The 22362-nt window shown below is 45.1% G+C and overlaps 1 protein-coding gene across 1 annotated transcript in view; it reads right to left on the bottom strand.

Annotated features, from left to right (window-relative positions):
* LOC115090769 (myosin-16-like) overlaps nt 1–18587 on the bottom strand; it is a 292772-nt gene extending 274185 nt beyond the window's left edge. The window contains exon 1 of the mRNA XM_029600261.1: nt 17958–18587. Within this exon, the coding sequence (XP_029456121.1) occupies nt 17958–18230 (273 nt within the window). The 5' untranslated portion in view covers nt 18231–18587. The remainder of the gene's footprint in view (nt 1–17957) is intronic.
* Between the last annotated feature and the right edge of the window lie 3775 nt (nt 18588–22362).

The raw sequence follows: 22362 nt of genomic DNA, 5'->3' as shown, positions 1-22362 counted from the left end.
CAGGGGAAAGAAGGCTCAGCTGGCCGGGCCGCATCTGGAGGGCCGCACTGGTGGCGGATAGATGGCGTGGAGGGCACGCGAGGGAATGCGTCTGCCGCAGCTCCCCGCCGTCACAAGGATCCTGGAGGCAACGAGGATGCCGGCGTGATGCCAGTAAGTGGAGGGGGTCGGCCGTGGGCCTCCGTGGCTGGTGCCCATAACATTTACAACAGTACAAATAACCAACATAAAAATGATGGCAACTCTTGCTCCTCAAAGATAGCGCATTCACTAATAATACAGTTCATTTTACTAGGCTAAAGATATAGTTAATTATCATACTGACTAGATCAATATCACAACTTATCAGAGAACAGATGAAACTAATTGTTATGACTGAGCAGTGGGAAAGCAAGAAGTGGACCCTTGGGCCGGCCTGCAGGTACTACACAGAACAGGCCGGGAGGCGGAGTCAGTGCTTGGCAAGAATACCCGGAGCCTGGAATCCCCCTGGGAGGGGCCCGTAGGGACCCAGGCCCTGGGGACTAGAGCAGTTCAAGATAGTCCAGAGAGGGTACGTCCGAGGGTGGTCTGGAACAACTGAAGTTCAGAGATGGCTGCCGGTGGAGAGGCAGAGGGCTGGCTGGCAGGCAGGTCACAGAAGAAGGCGGGGTCTGAACCGGCAGCGGGTAGGGGGCTAGGCCGCGAAGCAGACCAGAGCCACAGCAGGCAGCGGGTTAGCAGAGAAGGCCGCGAGGCAACCCGGGATCAGGAGTGGCGGCAGGCTGGCACAGGAGTCCGTGGCAGACCGGGGCCAAGGCAGGCGCCTGGCTAGCAGAGAAGTCCGTTAGGCAAACCGGGATCAAGGCGGGCAGCAGGCTAGCGAGAAGTCCGTTAGGCAAACCGGGATCAAGAACCAGGAGACAACGAGAGTCAGCAAGCAAGGACAGGAACAGGAAGCAACTAGTCAGCAGGAAACCTCGTTGCAAGGCGTCTAGTGGGGGACTGGACGCCGGTTAAATCTGGAGCAGGGCGTGACATCAGCAGGCGAGGCGGAGCCGGGCTTCCGGGTGCTGTGCGCTTAAGAGAACCCTCCTCGCGCACGAGGCCAGGCAAGGGTAGGCCTGTAATGGCGTCTTCCTCGTGGGAACTCCTCGGGCGGCGGCCCTGTCGAGCCTGGATTCAAGCGGATTCCTGAAAGAGCTGAAGAGACGGTAAGCGGGTCTGACCCCGAACATGAGAGGGGCGGTCGGGACCGCAACACTAATGCCCAGATAATATACAATTGCATGGTTCCCAAAGGTCCATCTTAAACCTGGGACATATTTAGCAGAAAACTAAATGAGAGAGTTAATTACTAAGAGCAAGAGTGAATAAATAAGCTTTTGGCCATTTCCTAAAATTAACCATAGTATTAAGTGTCTTGAGATCTTCTTGGAAAGTATTCCAAAGTAAAAGACTTGCCATGCTAAATTCAGCAAGCCTCATGTACTTAATTGAAGGGATATCCAATAGAATTCGAAGGAAGATCGAAATGAGCATATTGCGCAGTAGACTTTTAGCATAGAATTAAACCAACAAGCAGCAAGGCCATTAACAACTTTATAAATTAGAGTTAGGATTTTAAATTGGACTCTCCAGATTACTGGGAGTCAATGCAGTTTGAAAAGTATTGGAGAGATGTGTTCTTATAGTGGCACACCTGAGACATGTTGGGCGGCCACTTTCTGAATTATCTGCAGCGACCTCATGATAAATACAGAGGATCCCTTATTGCCAAGAACACGGAAACAAAACACCTATAACCTGTATAAGCAGTGATTCAACCCAAAATGGCACTGAAATAATTATATTGTGCCATGTAAGGCATGGGGATAACTTGCTTGGCATGACAGTTACAGCCCTAAACAGAAAGCAGGAGGGTAACCTGCAAGGAGTGGCAATTACAACTCTAAACAGAAGATACAAGGGTAATCTCTACAGAGGGGCAGTTACAACCCTAAATACCTTGCTGGGCAGATTGACTGGGCCATTTTGGTCTTTTTCTTTTGTAATGAATATGTTGCTATGTAATTTTACCAGCCCACTTACAGCTTACTGTACAATGCATCCTCTGTCCTTCTCTCCTAATCTGAGAGATCTGGAGAATTTTAAATAATCATTCTGGACTGAGTTTGTGCTAGACTAATGTGAATGCAGACAAATCTGCCACTGTTACCTTTGCAAGAATATTAGCAGCAGAAACAGCTGCAGGTGTGGAGACTATGGGGTCTCCCCTACATGGCCCTGGCTCCCAGCCCATGATTAGTCATATAGAGGGATATACCATTCCTAATAGCACCTCCCCCAGAAGCTTGATAGAATGTGTACCCATAGTCTATGGGGAGAAGGGGGGTAGGAGTGAGAGAAGTGAAGTAGTTTAGCTTTGATTTTAAAGGGAAAGGATGGATTTTCAGTGTAGGCCCCCAGCCTGAAGCTCTGAAGCCTTCAACAGTCCCCTGAACAGCTAATGTCAGCACCATGTGGTCCTCTGAGAGTTTGAGCCATACAGGCGAGACTACAGAAAGCTGTGCAGTGCTGGTGTCAGTTGTTCTGGGTCTATTGGAGACTGCTGCGTGGTAGAAAAGTTGGTCGAGTCATGGCCAGTGTGGCTCACCCCATGCGGACACCTATGCCTTAAATGTGTCCCTGACAGTGACAGAACTAGGGATTGGAGCTCAGGCACAGGGAAATCAAGTGACTGGCTCATCAAGCTCTTGATTATCTAACTTGTTTGAACTTCAGTCTGCCCTTTAGTTACACCAGTGAAATAAAGTGTATTTCCATTTTGTAAGAATATTTTTGTACTCGTAGATTCCGCAGCACTGTAAAGCCCTTTTAAATATTTAATCGAAAATGGACAAAATTGCTTTTGGAAAATCATGTTTCCCTGTTATTCACAGGATCTAATTTTCGCTTCTGCTGCTTTGCTTAGGTACCATGTTTCATTCATGGCAGAACCTTCTGACTCAATGTAGGAGAAGGAATGCCATGGACTTGTAATAGTCAAAACTAGGAACAAGCCCCAGGGTCAGACAACCTTTGTACCAGAAAATAAATAGTGCCCATCGTTTCCAAGTTACTGATTAATAGGAAGCCGTGAGCAATTTGCCAGGCTACACAACAACCAAGGAACAGCAACATAAGGATTCATTCATTTGCAACCAGGAAATGCTGTTAAAGTGAGAGAAATTCTTTTCAGAACCACTATTTAAAATTACTTTAGCTAAGAACAGGAAACACATCAGGACAAAAAGCATCCAGTAAATTAGAAACAAGCAATCACAACGGGAAACCGGAGGTGACATTCGATCCAATTACACGCATAAAGGTGAATTTAAAAGCAAAGCGTGTGCAAGTAACGCTTATTCGCGCTACTGCTATTTTATAAACCTTGCACGTGCGTGTGCAAGTACCAGTGCGTGAATAACTTCGGTGGTGTAAGAAAAGGGATGGGTTAAAGGTGGGTCAGGAGCCAACTTTTACTCACATAAATCTGGATTTTATAATCTGTGAACGCAGCACGCGTAGGGCTCTTGCCTGCACATATTTACTTCTGCTCTTTATCAGAATAAAACTCTTTATAGCCAAATACTGACTGGGTGAGGGGTCTGGGTAAAGTGCAGGCTGAAGAACCAGAGGGCTCTGGATGACCTCGAGATAGACTGGGCAAACTGGTGGACTAAATGGTAAAAATAGGGAATTTCCTTCATGCGCGCATGTTATAAAATGTGCTCGCCTGCACGTGGAAAAACTGACAAATCCTAAGGAAAACAATGTGAATAACGTTCCCTTACATAACTGCTTAAAATTAGGACCACACATATGCGCGCTAGGCATGTTTTATATAATGCGGGCACACTTGTGCACGCGATATAAAATTCTAGCGCACGTATGTTTGTGCCTACATGAATATATGGCTGCATGTGTGCTTGTTTTAAAGTTATCGTCATTCACTTTTCTATTTATATATGGTGCTTTGTCCAGGGCACCTTCAAACAAGTCAATGACAACTGCATGATAGTAAAGACCCAGAAAAAAAAGGTTAAAAATCAAAAAAATAAGGAGATATATTTTTATTGACTAATGGGGAAGGCAATCATTAAAGCTGTTTGTATCGATAGACCTGGGGGTTTTGAAAACTGCCCACTCTATCAGTGATTCCCAATCTTTTTGATGTTGCAGCACATCTGGCACTGAGTTCATTATGTCGTGGTACACCATCACTTTCCCTTCCACCTGGTATCATCATTTTGCAGTCCCTTCCCAACCACACCCCCTGGCATCATAAAAACATAAGATATGCCATACTGGGTCAGATCAAGGGTCCATCAACCCAGTATCCTGTTTCTAGCAGTGGCCAATCTAAGTCACAAGTACCTGGCAAGTACCCAAACATTAAATAGATCTCATGCTACTAATGCCGGCAACAAGCAGTGGCTATTCCTATTGATTAATAGCAGTTTATGGACTTCTCTTCCAGGAATTTATCCAAACCTTTTTTAAACCCAGCTATATTAGTAGCCTTAACCACATTTTCTGGCAATGGATTCCAGAGCATAATTGTACATTGAGTGAAAAATAATTTTCTCTGATTTGTTTTAAATGCACCCAATAATCCTCGGACTCCCATAGCTCCAGGTGCATGGTCTGCAATTTGATTGGTAGTCCCTACAGCTAATCCAGTGGGGACCACAGTGTCAACACTGCTGCCTACGTCAAGTGTCTCCAGCAGTCACCATGTTGAACTCTACAACCCTAATTGGGTTGCCTGCTCCATATACAGACTTACAAGATGTATTCTCTAAACAGAGTGCTGACATCCTACCTCCACTCCGGAGGTTTAATTGCCCCACTGAACTCCTACCAGGTACCATGCCTCCCAAAGGCAGGACTTATCCACTCTCGCTACCTGAGACTAAGGCTATGTCTGAGTACATTAAAAAGAATCTTGACAAGGGATTCATAAGACCCTCCGATTCTCCGGCAGGAGCCGTTTTCGTCTTCGTGAAGAAGAAATATGGAAGTCTCCGCCCCTGCATCGATTACCATGGGATAAACGCGGTAACCCACAAGGATCGCTATCCTCTACCATTTATCAGCGAACTCTTTGATCGCCTCCAAGAAGCCCAGATCTTTACAAAGTTAGCTCTCCGAGGGGCATATAATCTCATCAGGACCCAAGCAGAGAACATTTGGAAGACCACATTTAATACCAGGGACGGCCACTATAAGTACATAGTGATGCCTTTCGGACTCTGTAATGCCCCTGCGGTCTTTCAACGCTTGATGAACGAGCTCTTCCGGGACCTACTATACTTGTTTGTCATTGTATATCTAGATGATATACTGATCTTTTCCAAGGATCTAAAATTCTCATGTTCAGACATTCCTTCAAAGCCTCAGGGATAACCATCTCTATGCAAAACTAGAGAAGTATATCTTCGAACAGACTCGTCTTCTGTTTCTAGGATATATTTCCAATCATGGTTTTACCATGGACCCTGAAAAGCTCCAGAGAATCCAAGACTGGCCTCAATCTGTAGGCCTCCTCACCCTACAAAGGTTCCTTGGGTTCACAAACTATTACAGGCACTTCATCACCAACTACTTCACATTAGCTGCTTCACTCACTGCCATGACGAGGAAAGGCAGTAGCCACAAGGAATGGAGTCCCAAGGCTCAATCCGCCTTCCAGGCTTTGAAAGAGGCCTTCTGCACTGGACCTTGTCTTCGTCACCCGGATCTTAACCGCCCCTTCGACGTCGAAGTCAACGCCTCCTCCATTGGGGCAGGGGCAGTCCTGAGCCAGTACTCCTCCAAAGGATCCCTAGTCCCCCGTTCCTTCTATTCGCACAAGTTTTCCCCTGTGGGGCAAAATTATATGATCAGAGATCGTGAACTCCTAGCAGTAAAGTTAGCACTCCAAGAATGGTGTCCTTGGTTAGAAGGCGCACAGAATAAATTTACAATCTTTACGGATCATAAAAGTCTTGAGTACTTGAAGGAAGCCCAATTGTTGAATCCCAGACAGGCCCGCTGGGCGTTGTTCTTTGAATGCTTTCATTTCAAACTTCGCTTCCGTCCTGCAGCCAAGAACACGCGAGCGGATGCTCTCTCCCGCTCACTTGAACCAGAGGATACGCCTGACACCCCCAGGCATATCATGACCCTGCCTGCGTAACCCTCACAGCGACCCATACTGTGCTAGTGGGGAAGCCGGTGGTCCCATGCTGTCTCCACGAACGCGTCCTTCACTGGGCCCATGATTCAAAATTGGCCGGCCATCCCATTGAGAGGGTATTGGACCCTTGAAATGCTAAGGAGATACTATTGGTGGCCTAACATGGTCAAGGACTCCTGTCCCATATGTGCTCAACAGAAGCCTCCGATTGGCCATGGGGACTTCTCCAACCTCTCCCGGCACCAACAGAACCCTGGTCGAGCATTTCCATCAACTTCATCACTGACCTACCTCCATCCAAAGGCCACACAGTCATCTGGGTCATCATTGATTGATTCTCGAAAATGGGTCAGTTCATCCCACTCCAGAAACTTCCCTCAGCTCCTGAACTGGCTAAACTCTTCCTCAAACACGTCTTTCATCTACATGGGCTACCTAAAGAGATCATCTCAGACTGAGGTCCACAGTTCGCCGCCAGATATTAGAAATCCTTGTGCAAGAAATTCGAAATCACCTTAAGTCTGACTTCCGCTTATCATCCCCAGGCAAACGGCCAAGCAGAAAGAACAAACAGGTCCTTAAAGACCTTCTTACGTTCCTACGTTAATGACCAGCAGGACGACTGGTCTGACCTGTTACCCTGGGCTGAGTTATCTCACAATACGCATGTCGCCTCTGCTACAAATGATTCACCCTTCTCGGTGGTATTTGGCCGCCAGCCATGTCTGCCTCTACCAATCCTGCTCTCAGTGCCTTCACCTGCGGCCCAGTCAACAGCTTAAACAATAAGAAGGTTATGGAACCAATTTAAAGAAAGGCTAGGCCAAGCTGCCGAGTGAGCTAAGCGCTCTACCGATGCTCATCGTCGCACCGCTCCCTTGTTCTGACCAGGCCAAAAGGTCTGGTTACGACTACCCTCTCAGCAACTGGCGCCAAAATTTATTGGGCCATTTCCAGTCCTCTGCCCTGTCGGAACAGTAACATACCAACTACAGTTACCAAGGTCAATGGGTATTCACAATACCTTTCACGTATCCTTGCTAAAGCCACTCGTACTCTCCTGGCCATCTCGTAGGGCTCCTCATCCTCCACAACTTTCTGATGAATCTGAGGAGACCCTACAAGAAAAGGAAGTCCTTGACGTCAGGAAAAGGCACAGCCATTGGGAGTATCTCCTGTCGTGGGAGGGCTTTGGGCCTGAGGAGAACTCGTGGGAGCTCTCCCACCACATCTATGACAAGCAACTTCTCCAGGAATTCCACCGAGAACACCCTGACAAACCAAGGTCAGTAAGGGGGAGGCCTAGAAGGGGGGGTACTGTTGCACTTACCAGCCACGTATGCAGCTGGGCCTGCTTACCTCTCCCAACCATCCACGAGTTCAGGCCTCCCTTCCCCTGCTGGTCCCAGCCTTCCCTGCCGGGGCTCCACATCCAGCATCTCCTCAGCCCCGCCCTTATGTGCGCGCGCAGCCGACCTCCTTCAATTTAAAGGGCCAAGTGCGGGAAACCCGGCTGGGTCGTTCAGTGATGACATTATCCCTGCCTAGTATATAAGCGAGGCCCTGTCTCCCAGGACCTCGCTTTGGCAATCGGGTCAATCACTTTGTGATAGCAAGTTTGCCTTCCTGCATTTCCTGTGTCTCCTGTTCCAGTTCCTTTGTTCCAGCGTCTCCTGTCTCTCCAGTCCCAGCGTCTCCTGTGTCTCCAGTCCCCACGTCTCCTGCTCCTTCATCTCTCCATCCCTGGTAGTACCCTTTGGACTGATCTCACGGTGCTGACCTCTGCTTGTTCTTGACTACTCCTTGATCGCTGCCTGACCTGACCTCTGCCTGGAACTCTGACTACGCTTTGCTTGCTGCCTGCCCTGACCTCTGCCTGGAACTCCGACTACTCCTTGATCGCTGCCTGACCTGACCTCTGCCTGGAACACCATCTACTCTCGTCTGCCACCTGGAACCCAACCTTCTGCTTGACTTGAATACGTCTGATCTGACCTCTGCTACCGACCCTGCCTGGCTGACCACTCTACTCCAAGACTCTGGCCTTGATTCTCGCTATACACTCGGACACTCTGTTTTGGCCTCCTGCAACCTCTGGACTTCCCTGTCTGAACACCGACTGCGCACCCTTGTTCGTGGTGGGCACTCCCTTGAATTTTCTCTCTAGGAGACCATGCGAGGCCCACCTAAGACCAGGCGGCCCGAGTAACCAACGGCTCAACCTGAGGGAACCCCGGGTTGCTATTGGCGAAGCTCCAGCTAGCCTCTGTCTCCTCCTGTGCTCCTCCTCCTGGTGGCAGGCGCTCTCCGGGTCTGACCGGAGGGCCGTACCAATCCTGCACCAGGCCCAGGGTCTACTCCCAGTGCAACAACAATACCACTTAATTCTTATTGCTTGAAGTCGTTGTAGAAAACGTTTGTGATTTACAGTATCAAATGCTGTGGATAAATCTAAGAAAAAATAATACAGCATCTTTGCCTCTATCTTCCTAGGTTTGTATCTCATTGATGAAGAACAGTTTCTGTCCCATGGACCTGCCTAACACCAGCTTGCCTAGGATGGAGTAAGGCTGAGTCCCCCCAGAATTATATTTATTCCAATATGCTGTCTTTTTGACTACTTTAAAAAAGAAAGGTTAGACACAGGGCAGCACAGACTGATTATAAAGAAAGCTTTTGATGGTGACCCAAATTCTTAGATCATAAACTGGCTTTGGAATGTATAAAGTCTGTGTATGCTCGATAGCATATTAACCATGAAAATGTGGCAAACCACATTCCATATTAACTATGAACATGGTAGATATATCATTCCTAATGTCAAAAAATGTAACTAGCATATCTGGCACTAAATCCACGTACTCCCTTTATTATTTCTATAGATTCTGGACAGAGCCTTGAACCAGAACAGAAATAATTCACAGATATTTCATTTACTCTTTGTAGTTGTTTCGATGTTTTAAAGTCCTGCAGTTGTCATTTCAATGCACAGTTTTCATTAGTAAAAGGTTTTGATGGCATCTGAATGGCTTTTGGTCTAATCAAACATACCAAGGTAACCTTAATAGAGGACAATTATCTAAAAACATCTCTTTTACTAAGGACTGGAAAATAAAGGAGCTCAAACAAGAAGGTGTAAAGAAATATCTGAAAGTGGATGAAGGTGCAACAATCAGACATAAACCACTCAAAGTAAAGAACAGCAAAGAATTCCACAGAAGGCTGAAACTAATACTGAAATAACCAGAATCAAACAGAAACCATCTCCCAACTCGTAATCCCTGCATTTTTTATAGTTTAGGAATCAAAGATTGGCCTCAGAAAGAGAGAACTCTTCTGTGCTTACTAGATATTTATAAAAACCTCATGGGACTAGATTGCACATACAAAGAAATTATAGTAGGCTTGCAAACATACATAGGGACTTATACACTAAAGCACCGCATGAATGCTAAGGCCATAAGCATGTGCTAAATGCAGTGTACAAGCTAAACTGGTCTGAAGAGACATACATATAAATAAAGGAGCATCAAATGTAAATTAGAATTTAATGAGTGCAGGTAGGGCTGTTCTTGAGGGTGGGAAATCAAGGCAATTTACAGGGTCCCACACTGCCTTGGTAGCCCCACCCCCAATATAATTTCTGACAGCAGGGAAGCTGTTGATCATGCTCCCACAACTATTTCCTGCTTTGTAGGACAGGGCTGTGGCCAATGCTGCAGCCTCTGTCTCCACCCTCTTCCAGTGGGGCTGACCTTTGTGGCACCACAACTCGGCCGACACATTCAAGTTTGCGGCCTCTTTAAGCCCTATTGTCTTGCCAAAGCTTCTGCACCTGCAGTTTCCTACTTGAAAGAAACTTAGGGCCAAGAAGGGCCTTGCTCTCCCAGGACTGCTGAATCTTAAAGGGGCATCACTCCCAACAGAACTTGTAAAAAAAAAGATATGGGAAGGTTAGTGTTGCTGCCAAGGGGGCTTCCAAAGCATCCAGGCCCCTTAGAGCACTATCTAAGGCACTGGCCCCCTGCTCCATATTTACAGGGAGGATGAGTACCCTTCCACCCTCTCTTCAACCACTGGGTTGAAAGGGCCCACTGGATCTGATTCACCCTAGCTCCTCACACTTTTAAGGTCACATCTGTGTGCATGATAAACAGCATAGTATGCTCTCCTCTATGAGCTGAGATAGCTAAGTAAGTTATCCTGACCTGAATATTTTAAAAGAAAAGAGATCAATATTTAGTCACAGTCTGGATAGCAAAGTTAGCAGGATAAACTTATCTGTCTAACTGTAGAAGTATATTCAATAGTGCAGCCACACTTTTGAATATAGCCAGCTATCTTAAAGTTAGCTGGATAACTTTATTTTGGCTAACTTTAGGGCAGCTCTTCGGCACAATCAGACTTAAGGGGTCATTTTCCAACTCGCGTTATGGCATTTTTGTATGTATTAAGGTGTTTTTGCATGCAAAAAATGCCTTAACGCATGCGAAAAGCACCATAACACATGGTGCGATGCTAATTTTTAAAAGGGGAGGGATTGGAGTGGAGTCGGGGGCAAGAATTTTGTAAAGTCATAATGCATGATATTGTAATGTCTACGCATGATATCGTAATGTCTACGCTAATAGACTCCTCTGTTACACTGTAAACCGGTATGATATGTCCGATGAACATTGGTATAGAAAAACAAATTTAAAAAAAAGTAGGCTGGGGACAGACCTGAGATGTTGGGAGGGGGGGGGGAACGAGAGAGAGAGAGAGAGAGAGAGAGAGAGAGAGAGAGAGAGAGAGAGAGAGAGCGAGCACCTCTGGGGATGGCACCATAGTAAGCAGCTATTTATGCTACTAAAGGAGGCCCACCTAGTAACTCGAGGTGAGGTTTAAGTAGTAGTGTAGAGGTTAAGGGCCACTTTGATATGCAGAGTGAGATGTACGAACAGATCAGTGCATTCTTGTGAAGAGTTGATGTCTTTTGGAGTGTGGAAACTCACACAATGATGAGAAATATACAATGTTCTCTCAACCTAGCTTGATGTTACCCAGGTAGAGAGTCCATCAAGCCAGGATGAGAGAACACTGTACAAATCTCATCATTGTGTGAGTTTCCACACTCCAAAAGACATCAACTCTTCACAAGAGTGCACTGATCTGGTGTTCAGGTGTTTCTTTAATGATTTTGGATTCATCATGGGATGATGTCATTTCTTACATGGATTGTCCCCATTGGTTACGTGATTTCACAGTCCGCTTGATTTAAACAGAGGTTGTTCTATGCACTGGTCTCTGTTCATTTTGAAAACAAGCGGGAGACTTTTTGGTCCCAAGTAAGGATTCAACAACTGTGCTCACTAAGAAAAGCTAAGTATTATTTTAAGTTTTTAATATGTGGTTTCTCTTATACGCAAGGTTCAACATTGACAGCATTTGAATTTATTAGAAGATTCAGATAACAGGCTCTGGAGACTTGTTGTTCCTGTTTTTCATGACATTTGGATTAATTATAGACATTGTTTGTCTTCTGGCACATCTGAAGATCGAGAAGATAGGCTCCTGAAGAAGCTTTTCAGCGAAACCTCAGCCGTTGTTGAGCCCATTGAATTTCTGCTGAGTTCTTTGAATTTCAACGTGTCTTGAATTATTCATCCGATACTTGCGTTCTCAATATATGTCTGTACAGCGAGCCTATTGAATCTGATACGGTTTATAGCGTTGCAACACTTGAGAAGTTTGATCTTAAGAATGTACCGCAAATGATTGAAAAGACCGAGCGATCTCCATAGCCACAGGAGATACGCTGTCTGGTTTGCTGATGCGGTTCAGTCTCTAAAAATCATTTAAAAAAATTAAATAAAATAGAAAATTATATAAAAAAAAATAATTATATAAATCTATTACTGACAAAATTCACAATCTCATAAGTGGGCAACACTTTTGAGTAACTCATATCGTTTTCCCTTTTTCTGTGATAGTATATTTTGTGGGATTCCTTCGCTCTTTTTTGTTCTTTGGTGTATATGTGAGACAGGGAGGGTGCTTCTGTATGTGTGTGGTGTATATGTGAATCAGGGAGGGTGCTTGTGTGTGTCAATGTGTATGCAAGAGAGATGGAGCATGTTTTTGGCTGGCTTGTGGCTGTGAGAGGGCATGTGTGTGATTGAGCCTGTTTGTAAGTGAGATAGAACATGTGTGTGATTGAGAGCTTGTGTGTAAGTGAAATAGAGAGAGCATGTGTGTGATTGAAAGCCTGTGTATAAGTAAGAGAGAGCGAGAGCATTATGTGATTGAGAGAGACTGGCCAGAGAGGTGACGTGTGTATGTGTGAGAAAGATTGATCAGGGAGATGACTGGTATATGTGTGCTTGTGTGTGTGTGTGAGAGAGACAGAGAGACTGGTTGGGGAGATGATTGGTGTGTGAGAGACAGAAACTGGTCCTGAGGATGTGACTGGTGTGTGCGTGTGTGTGAGAGAGAGAGAAACGAGAGAGAAGAGACTGGTTGTGGTCCCTAAGGAAGAGGACTGTGAGGACAGCTTCAGCAGCTACTGCTGTTTCTGATATGGCCTGCAAGGTAAAGGAGTAGGAGAACTGCTGCAGAGAGTAAGTAAAGGTGGCTTTTTAAGTTCATGTTTCTTGATTGACTACCATTTTAATTATTGGGTAGTATGTGATGTGTCTGCTGTTTGAAATATTTTATTGGTGTTTGGTGTTTGGTGTTTGGTGTTTGGTAAAGCTTTCAAAATTTGCATGAGTCTTTAATTATTGGATATTCTATTCATCAGCTGTTTTGAAATTATTTTATTTGTATGATTTAATTATAGGGAGGGGCAGGGCGGGGCAGCACCATTAGACGCTGGCCCAGGGAAGTGCACGCCGGCAGCCGGCCGGCACGCGGAGCTTACTTCTGCTCCGGAGAAGCAGTAAGTATAAAAACAAAAAATGGTGGGATAACTAGGGTAGGTTTAGGGGTTGGGGAGGAGAGGGGAAAAGGTAGGAAAGGTAGGGTTAGGGAAGTTCCATCCCAGTCCGTTCCTTAATTGGAGCAGACTGGGAGGGAACTGGTCTAAGCTTGATCACATCGCCGTGCGTATTTTCTAAACTCCCCCCCCCCCACTGCGCGTGGAGGAGGCTACCTGCCCCCACGTGCGACATGAAAATCCAGTGTGCATGTGCGTGCGGGAACCGTATTTTATAACATGCACGCGCCGACACACTCATGTTATAAAATCTGCATGTCCATGTGCGCGTGCCAGGAACCTCGTGCGCTTTTTAAAATCGACCCCTTAGGGCTTATGTGAGGATTTCATTTTGATGTCCCCCACATGTGCTTTAACATGTTTAGTTTTACATCAGCTTTGAAGCAGTTGCAAAAATACATAAATACTAAAGTTCCCTTATTCATCACTGCCCCCAGATTTTCAAAAGGCAGCTCCACAGGGAATTTGAAAATAATTTGCATACGTTTACAGCTGTGCTGTAGCTGGGAAAATATGTCCATGTTAGTGACAGGATTGCTCACTTCTGCCCAGCTGGTTCCTAGTGAGGTTTAGCTGAATCTTCATGCTTCAATTTGCATATGTTTGCTGCTGCACCAGCTATTGTAAAGAAATAATCATTCCACAACGTTGCACTTAAAATGTTCAAAGTTTCATTAAAAAGGTTAATATGGTCTAAGTGACTCAATGGCAATGTTATGTACTGTTAGGCAATGGACCTGGCTTCAGTTGCTGTGCTATGACCCTTCTCCCCAGCCAGTGAAGCTACAGAAACAGTACATGCAGCTCCCAGGAGGGAAGGGAGCCTTAGCCATTGCCCAACAGTGACATCTAGTGGCCAGACTCAGGGACGACTGTGTGATCTGAAGGGAGTGTGGTGTCCTGACTTCTGGCTGAGGACAATCACCACAATGACCAGCCTAAAAGAGAGGGAGAGGGATACAAAAATAGAGGTAAAACACTCTGGGTGGTTGTGAATGGAGGAAACGATTTCAAATGAGCCGGATGTTTTAAAGGAGTAGGACAGGGCTTCCCAAAGCTGTCATGGGGACCCCACAGCCAGTCAGGTTTCAGGATAATATCCTAAATGAATATGTATGAGATAAATCTATATAATTGGAGGCGCAGTGTATGCAAATGTTCTCATGCATATTCACTGTGGATATCCTGAAACCTGACTGGCTGTCTGGTCTCAGGACAGGTTTGGGAAGCCCTGGAGTAGAAGGATATTACCAGTCCTGAACCCCAACCCTGTGCCCCCTCCTAAAAATGTTTTTTTAAAAAGCTTGGGGTACCAAAGATTTTCCTTTGTAGAAATGTTCAGATATCCAGCTTACCAACCTCGAAAGCAATAATTCTGCAAATCGATTCTGCCAGTCAGTACATAGCTAAAGTGCTGCCCCTGTTTAACATTCACAGAATGACAGAACAAGGTAACTGTTCAGCAATCTGACATTCATAAGAGGAAACACTTATGAATGGATAATGAGCTAAAATATAAATAGGCTCATAAAAGATGAATAATACTGCATTCAGTGCAAACTGGGCCTGGCAAATTAATGTGATAAGTTTTTTCAAGAAAGCTACAAAGGACACATTAACACTACTTCCATTGTCTGTTACATAATAGGATTTTAATAAAGCACATGACACCATGCCTTAGGATGATGTTGAAAAAGGTTAGAGACACATGAGTACAGCATGTGGGAAAATATGCAATTATCAGATCAGATAGATATAAACAGAAAGAAGTTATAAAAGGAAATACAGCATACTACACGGTCTTAACATATTAGGTGCTACTACGTATAAAGGAGTAGACAATCAAAACACTTGTGGTCTAGCAGACCCGATGGACAGATTTTACCCAATTTGGGGGGGTCAATGCAATAAGCCGCACATTTTTAACATTCAGGTTAATTTTTTTTTAACTCCCGATGCAATAAGATAATGATATGCTAATGCATCGGGAGTTAAAAAAGCGTAAAAACTGTAAAATGTGCGTTTGGCACTGGCCGAACACACATTATAACATGGGGTGGGGGTGACGGGTGCTCTTTTTACAAGTGGCGGCAGCCGCTGCCATATAATCAGATAAATACCAACTTATCCAGCTATATGGCAGTGGGGATCAGCTACCAGATTGCCGGATACATTGGTACTATCCATCTATCCGGCATGGCTCACCACTACGTAGCCAATAAAGTACTTATCCGGCTACGTAGCAGGGACTGCGCCAGTTAGCCGGATTAGTCGGTACTTCTCTGGCTAGGTGGCGGTTGACATTTTTTTTCCCTTTTTTAAATTATTTTTTCTATAGCCCTGGAAACTTAACTCCAGCCTTGACCCAGGCATTAAGCTTCTAGCGCTAAAGAAGTTGTGCTGGCCCGATGCAGTCTCTCTGCACGGGAAGTAATACTTAATGCCCTCATTTGCATGGGATTTCCATGCGAGGGCACTAAGTATTACTCTCCTTGAGGTACGCACATTTTCTGCGTGCAAAACCCCTTCCTGAATCAGGAGTAAGTTTTGCCCACAGAAAAGGCAGGAACAAATGCAGGATAAAAGCTGCGTTCCACTGAATGCACCTTTTATCCTGCATGGGACCCTTGGTTTGCCACAATAATCAAACAAAACAGCATGAGAAGCTTTGCTTTGATTATTGTCAGCCTCATCAGTACCCACATAAATTTGCACCAGCATGATGATACAAAATATCTGGTGAAATTTCAATATATAATGAGGATATGTAAAGGTTACAGGCTGACATGCATACATTGGTAGAATGGAGAAGGATTTGAAAATCATGTTTCAGTATGGACATATGTAAGGTTGCACTTTTGTAATGGCAACAGATGTGCTACACACAAGCTGGATAATCAAAACATGTCAGTAGTGCAAATCACATGAAATATGATTTATTGTTCCACGTTTATGAGGGAGCTGGCATCCATGGGACATTAAAGAGAGTGAAATTAACTTTTTTTTACCCTTATCCATAAAACTAACACTGAGAAAATAAATGCACAAGTTAATATTTTCTAAATTTGTGTTTAATTGAGCATGGGCGAGAAATAAATTTTAGTATTGATTAATTGATTGACTGATTAATTGTTAGCTACTTACGGGCCGATACAGTACAGTGCGCTCCGTTGCGCACTGTTAACCTTCGATTGGACGCGCGTTTTCGACGCGCTAGCGTCACCCCTTATTCAGTAAGGAACCAAAAACGTGCGTCCAATCCCCCGAACCTAATAGCGCCCGCAACATGCAAATGCATGTTGATGGCCCTATTAAGTATTCCTGCACGATTCAGGAAGGAAAATGTGCAGCCAAGCCGCACATTTTACAAAGGTAGGCGTTAATTTCTTCGGGCATTGTGAAAGTGCACAGAAAAGCAGTAAAAACTGCTTTTCTGTGCACCCTCTGATTTAATATCATGGCAATATTAAGTCGGAGGTCCCGAAAGTTACCAAAAGTAAAAAAAATTAAATTTGAAGTCGGCCCGCGGGTCGAAAACCAGACGCTCAATTTTGTGGCGTCCGGTTTCCGAACCCGTGGCTGTCAGCGGGCTTGAGAACCGACGCCGGCAAAATTGAGCATCGGCTGTCAAACCCGCTGACAGCCACCGCTCCTGTCCAAAAGGAGGTGCTAGGGACGCGCTAGTGTCCCTAGCACCTCCTTTTACCTGTTTTTACTGCCGGGCCTAATTTGCATACTGAATCGCATGCACAGGAGAGTGGCCTGTTTGCCCGCTCTCCCGCGGACTTTACTATATCGGCCCGTATGTTGGCACCTTGGAGAGAGAGAGAAAGAGTAATGGTTGTCGTACTGGTGCATGGGTTTTTATACAAGCCATTAAACTGTGAGTTTTGTGACATGATTTTGGGGCATTACTAAAAAATATTTAGCAGTGAGTAGGGTCACGTTAAGTAGGTACTCCCAGTTTCTGTGGCTGTTCCTCCCCATTGCTTCCTGACTATAAAGGAAGTACCGGTATGTAGCACGGGGGCAGAACAGCTGAGGGAATGGAGCACACGCCTCACCGGGCCACCAACCTGCTGGTCTACAAGTATTCTGTCATAGTATTGTGTCAGAAGAAACTAAGAGGAACGTGGAGAGGGAGATAAAAAGGAACCTAGGAATAAGGTGATAGAAGGAATTTGAGGAGCAAGGGAGGAGAGAAAAAGAGGAACCCGAGATGATGGGAGAAGGGAGAGATGGAGAAGAGCCTATGGCAAAGGAGAAGAGAGATAGAGAGGAGCCTGTGGACATGTGAGGAGGATATGGAGAGGAACCTAAGCAGGGAGATGAATTTAAGGGGGGAGTGGAGATGGAGAGGTATCTGAGAATGAGGCAAAAGAAACAAAGAATATTGTGGTGGCTAGAGACAGAGAGAAAGGAGAAGGGATAGGTGCAGAAGAGTCTGGAAGGAACAGTAGGGAAGGGGAGAAAGAGCAGAAGTGGGGAGAAGTAAGGGATAATGATCCACCACATCATCTGCACCCCTTTTTTAAAAGTCCTAGACCTGCCTATGTGTTGCATGTCTGAAATTCCATCAAATTTCGATTTTCCTATGTGACAGATTGAAAAACAGGTCGATTGCACATCCTTTTCTTGCTTAAGCAGGACATATGATAGTTTCTTAGAAAATAGGACCGTCTTGTAAAAAGCAGAACTCTTAGCCATCCTGGAGCGCGTGCACACCCACAGACACACACGCACACACATACCACACACAATAACATTTAATTTACTTACCTGCTTTCCTTCCACTGTGTTAAGTAGATCTGTCAGGAGCCTTGCATTGCTTTCCCTCAGCCTGCAGGACTCATCCCAGACGCTGCTCCCCTCTTCTCTTGACTGAGCTGTGGGGCTCCTCTCTTTCACTGGGTAGTCTGGCAGCTGGGTTACCTGGGATTTTGCATCCGGCGCCTGTGCACACTCTTTCTCAGTGTGCGGCTCCCGGCCCTGCTCCTGTGAAAGTGAGTGGCAGCTTTGAAGGGAAGGGCTCTCTCGTACCAGGGGATCCATTATGCTGTGAGCCTGAGACCAGTAAACGTGCTCTGCTCCCAGTAACCACTGTCTGCACAGAACCTCAGAAACGTCTAATACGAAACACTACACAGCCACCTGAAACCCTCAGTATTCTTGCAAAACTAATAGAAAACCTCACATGTAAATGCACCAATTAAATATTGAAAGGATTTGTTTCACTAAGAGATAAACTTTAATTTTTAGTGGAGAAACTAAAGCTGCAGAGGCCCTATCCTACAGCCACAGATCCAGTTACAGCATCAACACACAAAGCTGCTGCAGTGTACAAAGTGCAGAAGAGTAAAGTGAAAGCTCCTGGACTCTTGCTACCCTCCCTCAAGACTTGCCTTGCACTGATGTGTGAAAACAAGCAGCCAGCCGCTATATTCCACAGCAAAGGACCGTTTCCAAAACAACATACCAAATTGTCCCAAGGCAGCCTGGTTCCGATCATTTGCTGTAATCCCAGCGCATAGCTTTCCATAAAAGTGCCTGCCTGTTCAAAGCCGCCTTCCCGAGCCCTGCCAGTCTCTCTCACTTTGGAGGAGAGCCAAGGAAAAAAAGTGATGGCCCCCCCCCCCCTCCCCACCACCTTCCTGCTCTCCCTCTTTCTTCTTACTGGTCTCCCCCTCTCTCCTCCCCTGCTCCCCCATCCCCCCCACCCCCTTCACACACACATACACAGCGTTTCCTCTGGACTGAGGCAGGTAGAGCCAAAGAAAAGAACGAGACGTTTCACTGTAACTCGGCTTGACCTCTCCTGGTTTCACATCTTCCAGTCTCTCCCTAATCAGAAGGAATCACAGCAAGGGAGGCAGAAAAATAAGATTGTGGAAGCACTTTCTTACTGAACAAACCTTTTGCACGTGGGTAGTAGAATTTAACCCTCAATAAATCCGGTCACTGATCTAAAAGGTGGCAACAGTTTCACACATCTTCTCTGATGACGGGCCCCCCCAAAGCCTAGCATTCTGCAGTGCTAAACCGGCAAGTTTAATATTAAACTATCCATCCTGAGGGCACTAGCAAATAGAGTAAAAATGTTGGCATAGCTAAAAAGGCAGAGTGCATAAATGCTCCCATATTGCAGAGGTTCTCAACCCAGTCCTCCAGGTACAATGAACCAGTCAGGTTTTCAGGATATCCACAATGAATATGCATGAGACGGATCTGCATACAATGGAGGACGTGCTTGTGAACCTATCTCATGCATATTCATTGTGGATATCCTGAAAATCTGAGGACTGAGCTGAAAACCATTGCTGTGTTTTGTCAGCATCTGTTGCTAAGTTGCTTAGAAATATTGGAGGGTAGGTCTCTACGTGCTGAGCTTGGTATACAGGCCCTTAAACTCGAATGAATGACCACATGCCATAATTTTCAGATTACTGAACTTTCAAGACAAAGTTCAGATGATGCAGACTTAATAGAACAAAGAAACAGATTCATTCGATAGTAAGATGGTCCTCGTTTTAAATTATTTATCACAAGTGCCCCAGGACTGTGGTGCATGTAAACCTATGTTGTGCACATATAATAGGGGAGTTTTTTTCCAGTACCCTCAGTTGTTCCAACTATGTTATGAGGTGAAGAATTGAGAAGAGGCACAAGCATTCTTGACAATAGCCAATCTGAATCTCCAGCACTTAGGTCCTACTTTGCAGTAACGTGCCAGAGAACCTGCCCCTGCAGGCTCGGTGACCATCTGAGCATGTCAGGTGGCAACAAAAAAAATCATAAAGGACACGTTATTTCTTCAACCTATAGCTTGTCTTCTATAATTTTTTTTAGGTATTATTATTTTGGCATTAATATAGCATAAACCACGGTACTTTAAAACAAATCATATGCAAATATAATGAGTTTGTGTCCCAGAAAGCTTACAATCAGGAAGCCCAACTTTCAGACCTATCTGCGGTATATAATTTGCAGGAGTAAGTGGATATATGGAGATTAATGCTTGTATTTTATAAACTGTGCAGCAGGAGCTGTACAGTTTACAAAATATTATGTATTTCTACTCCCAAAGCATGTGCATATGTTCAGTGCTGCCCATGTTTATTTCCAATGCAGGAACACGCATACTTTCTCTGCCCATTTTGCAAACATAAGAGTGCAAAATAATTGGGACACTGCACGAATAAACACCCAGAACTGCATGAGAAGGCAGGTATTTAAAAACATATATGCGTATACAGTTTTGAAAATAGCTATTTGAACATGTGCTTGAAATCACCAGTTTGCTGATACCTCCACCAGGTCAGCTCACCTACACACTCTAGCACTTCACCTTGAACCCCCACCAGTTCACCCAGACCTCCAATCCCAAAACTGGTGACAACAGACAAATATGATTTCACTTGTGCAAGTCAATTAGCAAGTGTAAAAGTGTGCAAATAAGTTTGATTATGTATACACATATATCTCTTTCAAAATAGCAACTTCCATATGTACATGTACTTTTGAACCTGGTCCCAGTATGCCACTAAATCACCCCTATTTTTCCTCAGTAAAATGTACAAGCAAAACAAAAAATATGTATGTACTTGTGATGTTTATAAAATAGCATATATGCCCCTACATGCTACTCTCGAAAGTGTATACTATTTTTACGTGTGGAGCCCCTTTATAAATTCACTCCTAAGTAGGTATCTGAAACAATGGTCCACTTGCCCAAGGCTTACAGTGAGTATCAGTGGCAGTAGTAGAAACCAGGTCTCCTTCTTGCAAGACCATTATTTTAACCATCTGCTGTCTGAAACACATGAAAAAGGAATCATTTTGTTACAGAGGCATAGAAGGAAATACCGAATCCTAGGTCCACTCAGTCCCGGCAAACACTGGTAGTCTGAACTACTGTATATCAGATTGCACTGTATCAGAAAAATGATTTGCTTAGAAAATGTAACTCCCTGTCCATTGAGAGTCACCTTCTCTGCTTTGGGGAGCCTGGGGTAATGCTCCCAAAGTGAGGAAATTAATCTCAGCTGGGTCGTGGGCTTTGGGCAGCTAAACTACAAGGCCAAACTGGGTGCAGGTCACACACACACACACACACACACATGCACTTCAAAAAAACCACAACCAAAATTGTGCTCCAAAAAGAAAAGATAGTTTATTAAAGTACCTTCCGTTACTGTAGAAAGAGTACAGCTTTCAACTTCACAGCAAATTCAGTAAGACTTTTCTCTCAGCCTCTCAGACAGCCTCAAACAACTTATGATACAGTCTATTATGCATCACTCGCCTGCTCGAGGCCACACTGTTTAAATTCTCTTCTCAAACCCTGGAGAGGATTCCAGCTGCTACCTCCTTCTCTTCACACGGTGCGCGTACTTTTGTTCGTGCACCAGGCACAAACAAAAGTACGCCGTATTTCAATAGATACGGACATAGCCAGGCCAAAATACTGCCCAGGCCTAGGCCTGGTGTGGTATTGAGGTTTAAGCATAGTGCTGAGGCCTTGACCCTGCATCAAGATCTAGACACAGGCTGGGCCCTGCACAGATACCTAAGTGTGGGCCAGGCCCAATGTTGAGTGGCACCAAAGACAAGGTCTGGGCTGGGACTAGTGCTGAGGCCTTGCCACATGCCAAGTCATAGCCCCAGGACCAGGACTGAGGCCTAGGCCTGGGCTGGAGCTTCCAGCTTCTGCTCTCACTCTCGAACATTTGAAAAACTAATGCCATCTACCTGGAGGATGATGCTGAAGTAACAACAGTTCGGAACTTCCACCAATGCAGCCAGTGCCATTTTGAAGTATGACCATATATATTTATGGATGTACATCACAATGGCACCATCCACTCCGGAGGAGGATGCCAATGTGATGCCACTTTTGCACCATCCTCCAGGCAGATGGTATCAATTTTCAAGTGCTGGAACCAGGAACAGAAACTGGAGGACCCAGCCCAGGCTTTGGCCTCACCCTGGGCCTGGAGTTAAGCCACAATGCCTGGCCTGGGTTAGTGCTAGGTCATAGTGTCAGGCAACCGGAGGCCTTATTTTTTTTTTTTTCTTATACATGGCATGAATACAAAAATACCAAAACTCCAAATGAAAGGGAATATAATTCATTCCTATTACCACACTGTATTTAAACCAAGAGACAATATCTTAGGCATGTGCT

This window comes from Rhinatrema bivittatum, chromosome 4 (assembly GCF_901001135.1).
Source record: "Rhinatrema bivittatum chromosome 4, aRhiBiv1.1, whole genome shotgun sequence".
Taxonomy (NCBI): domain Eukaryota; kingdom Metazoa; phylum Chordata; class Amphibia; order Gymnophiona; family Rhinatrematidae; genus Rhinatrema; species Rhinatrema bivittatum.
Note: the sequence above shows the minus strand (reverse complement) of the source record. Positions and strands in the feature narration are given on the sequence as shown.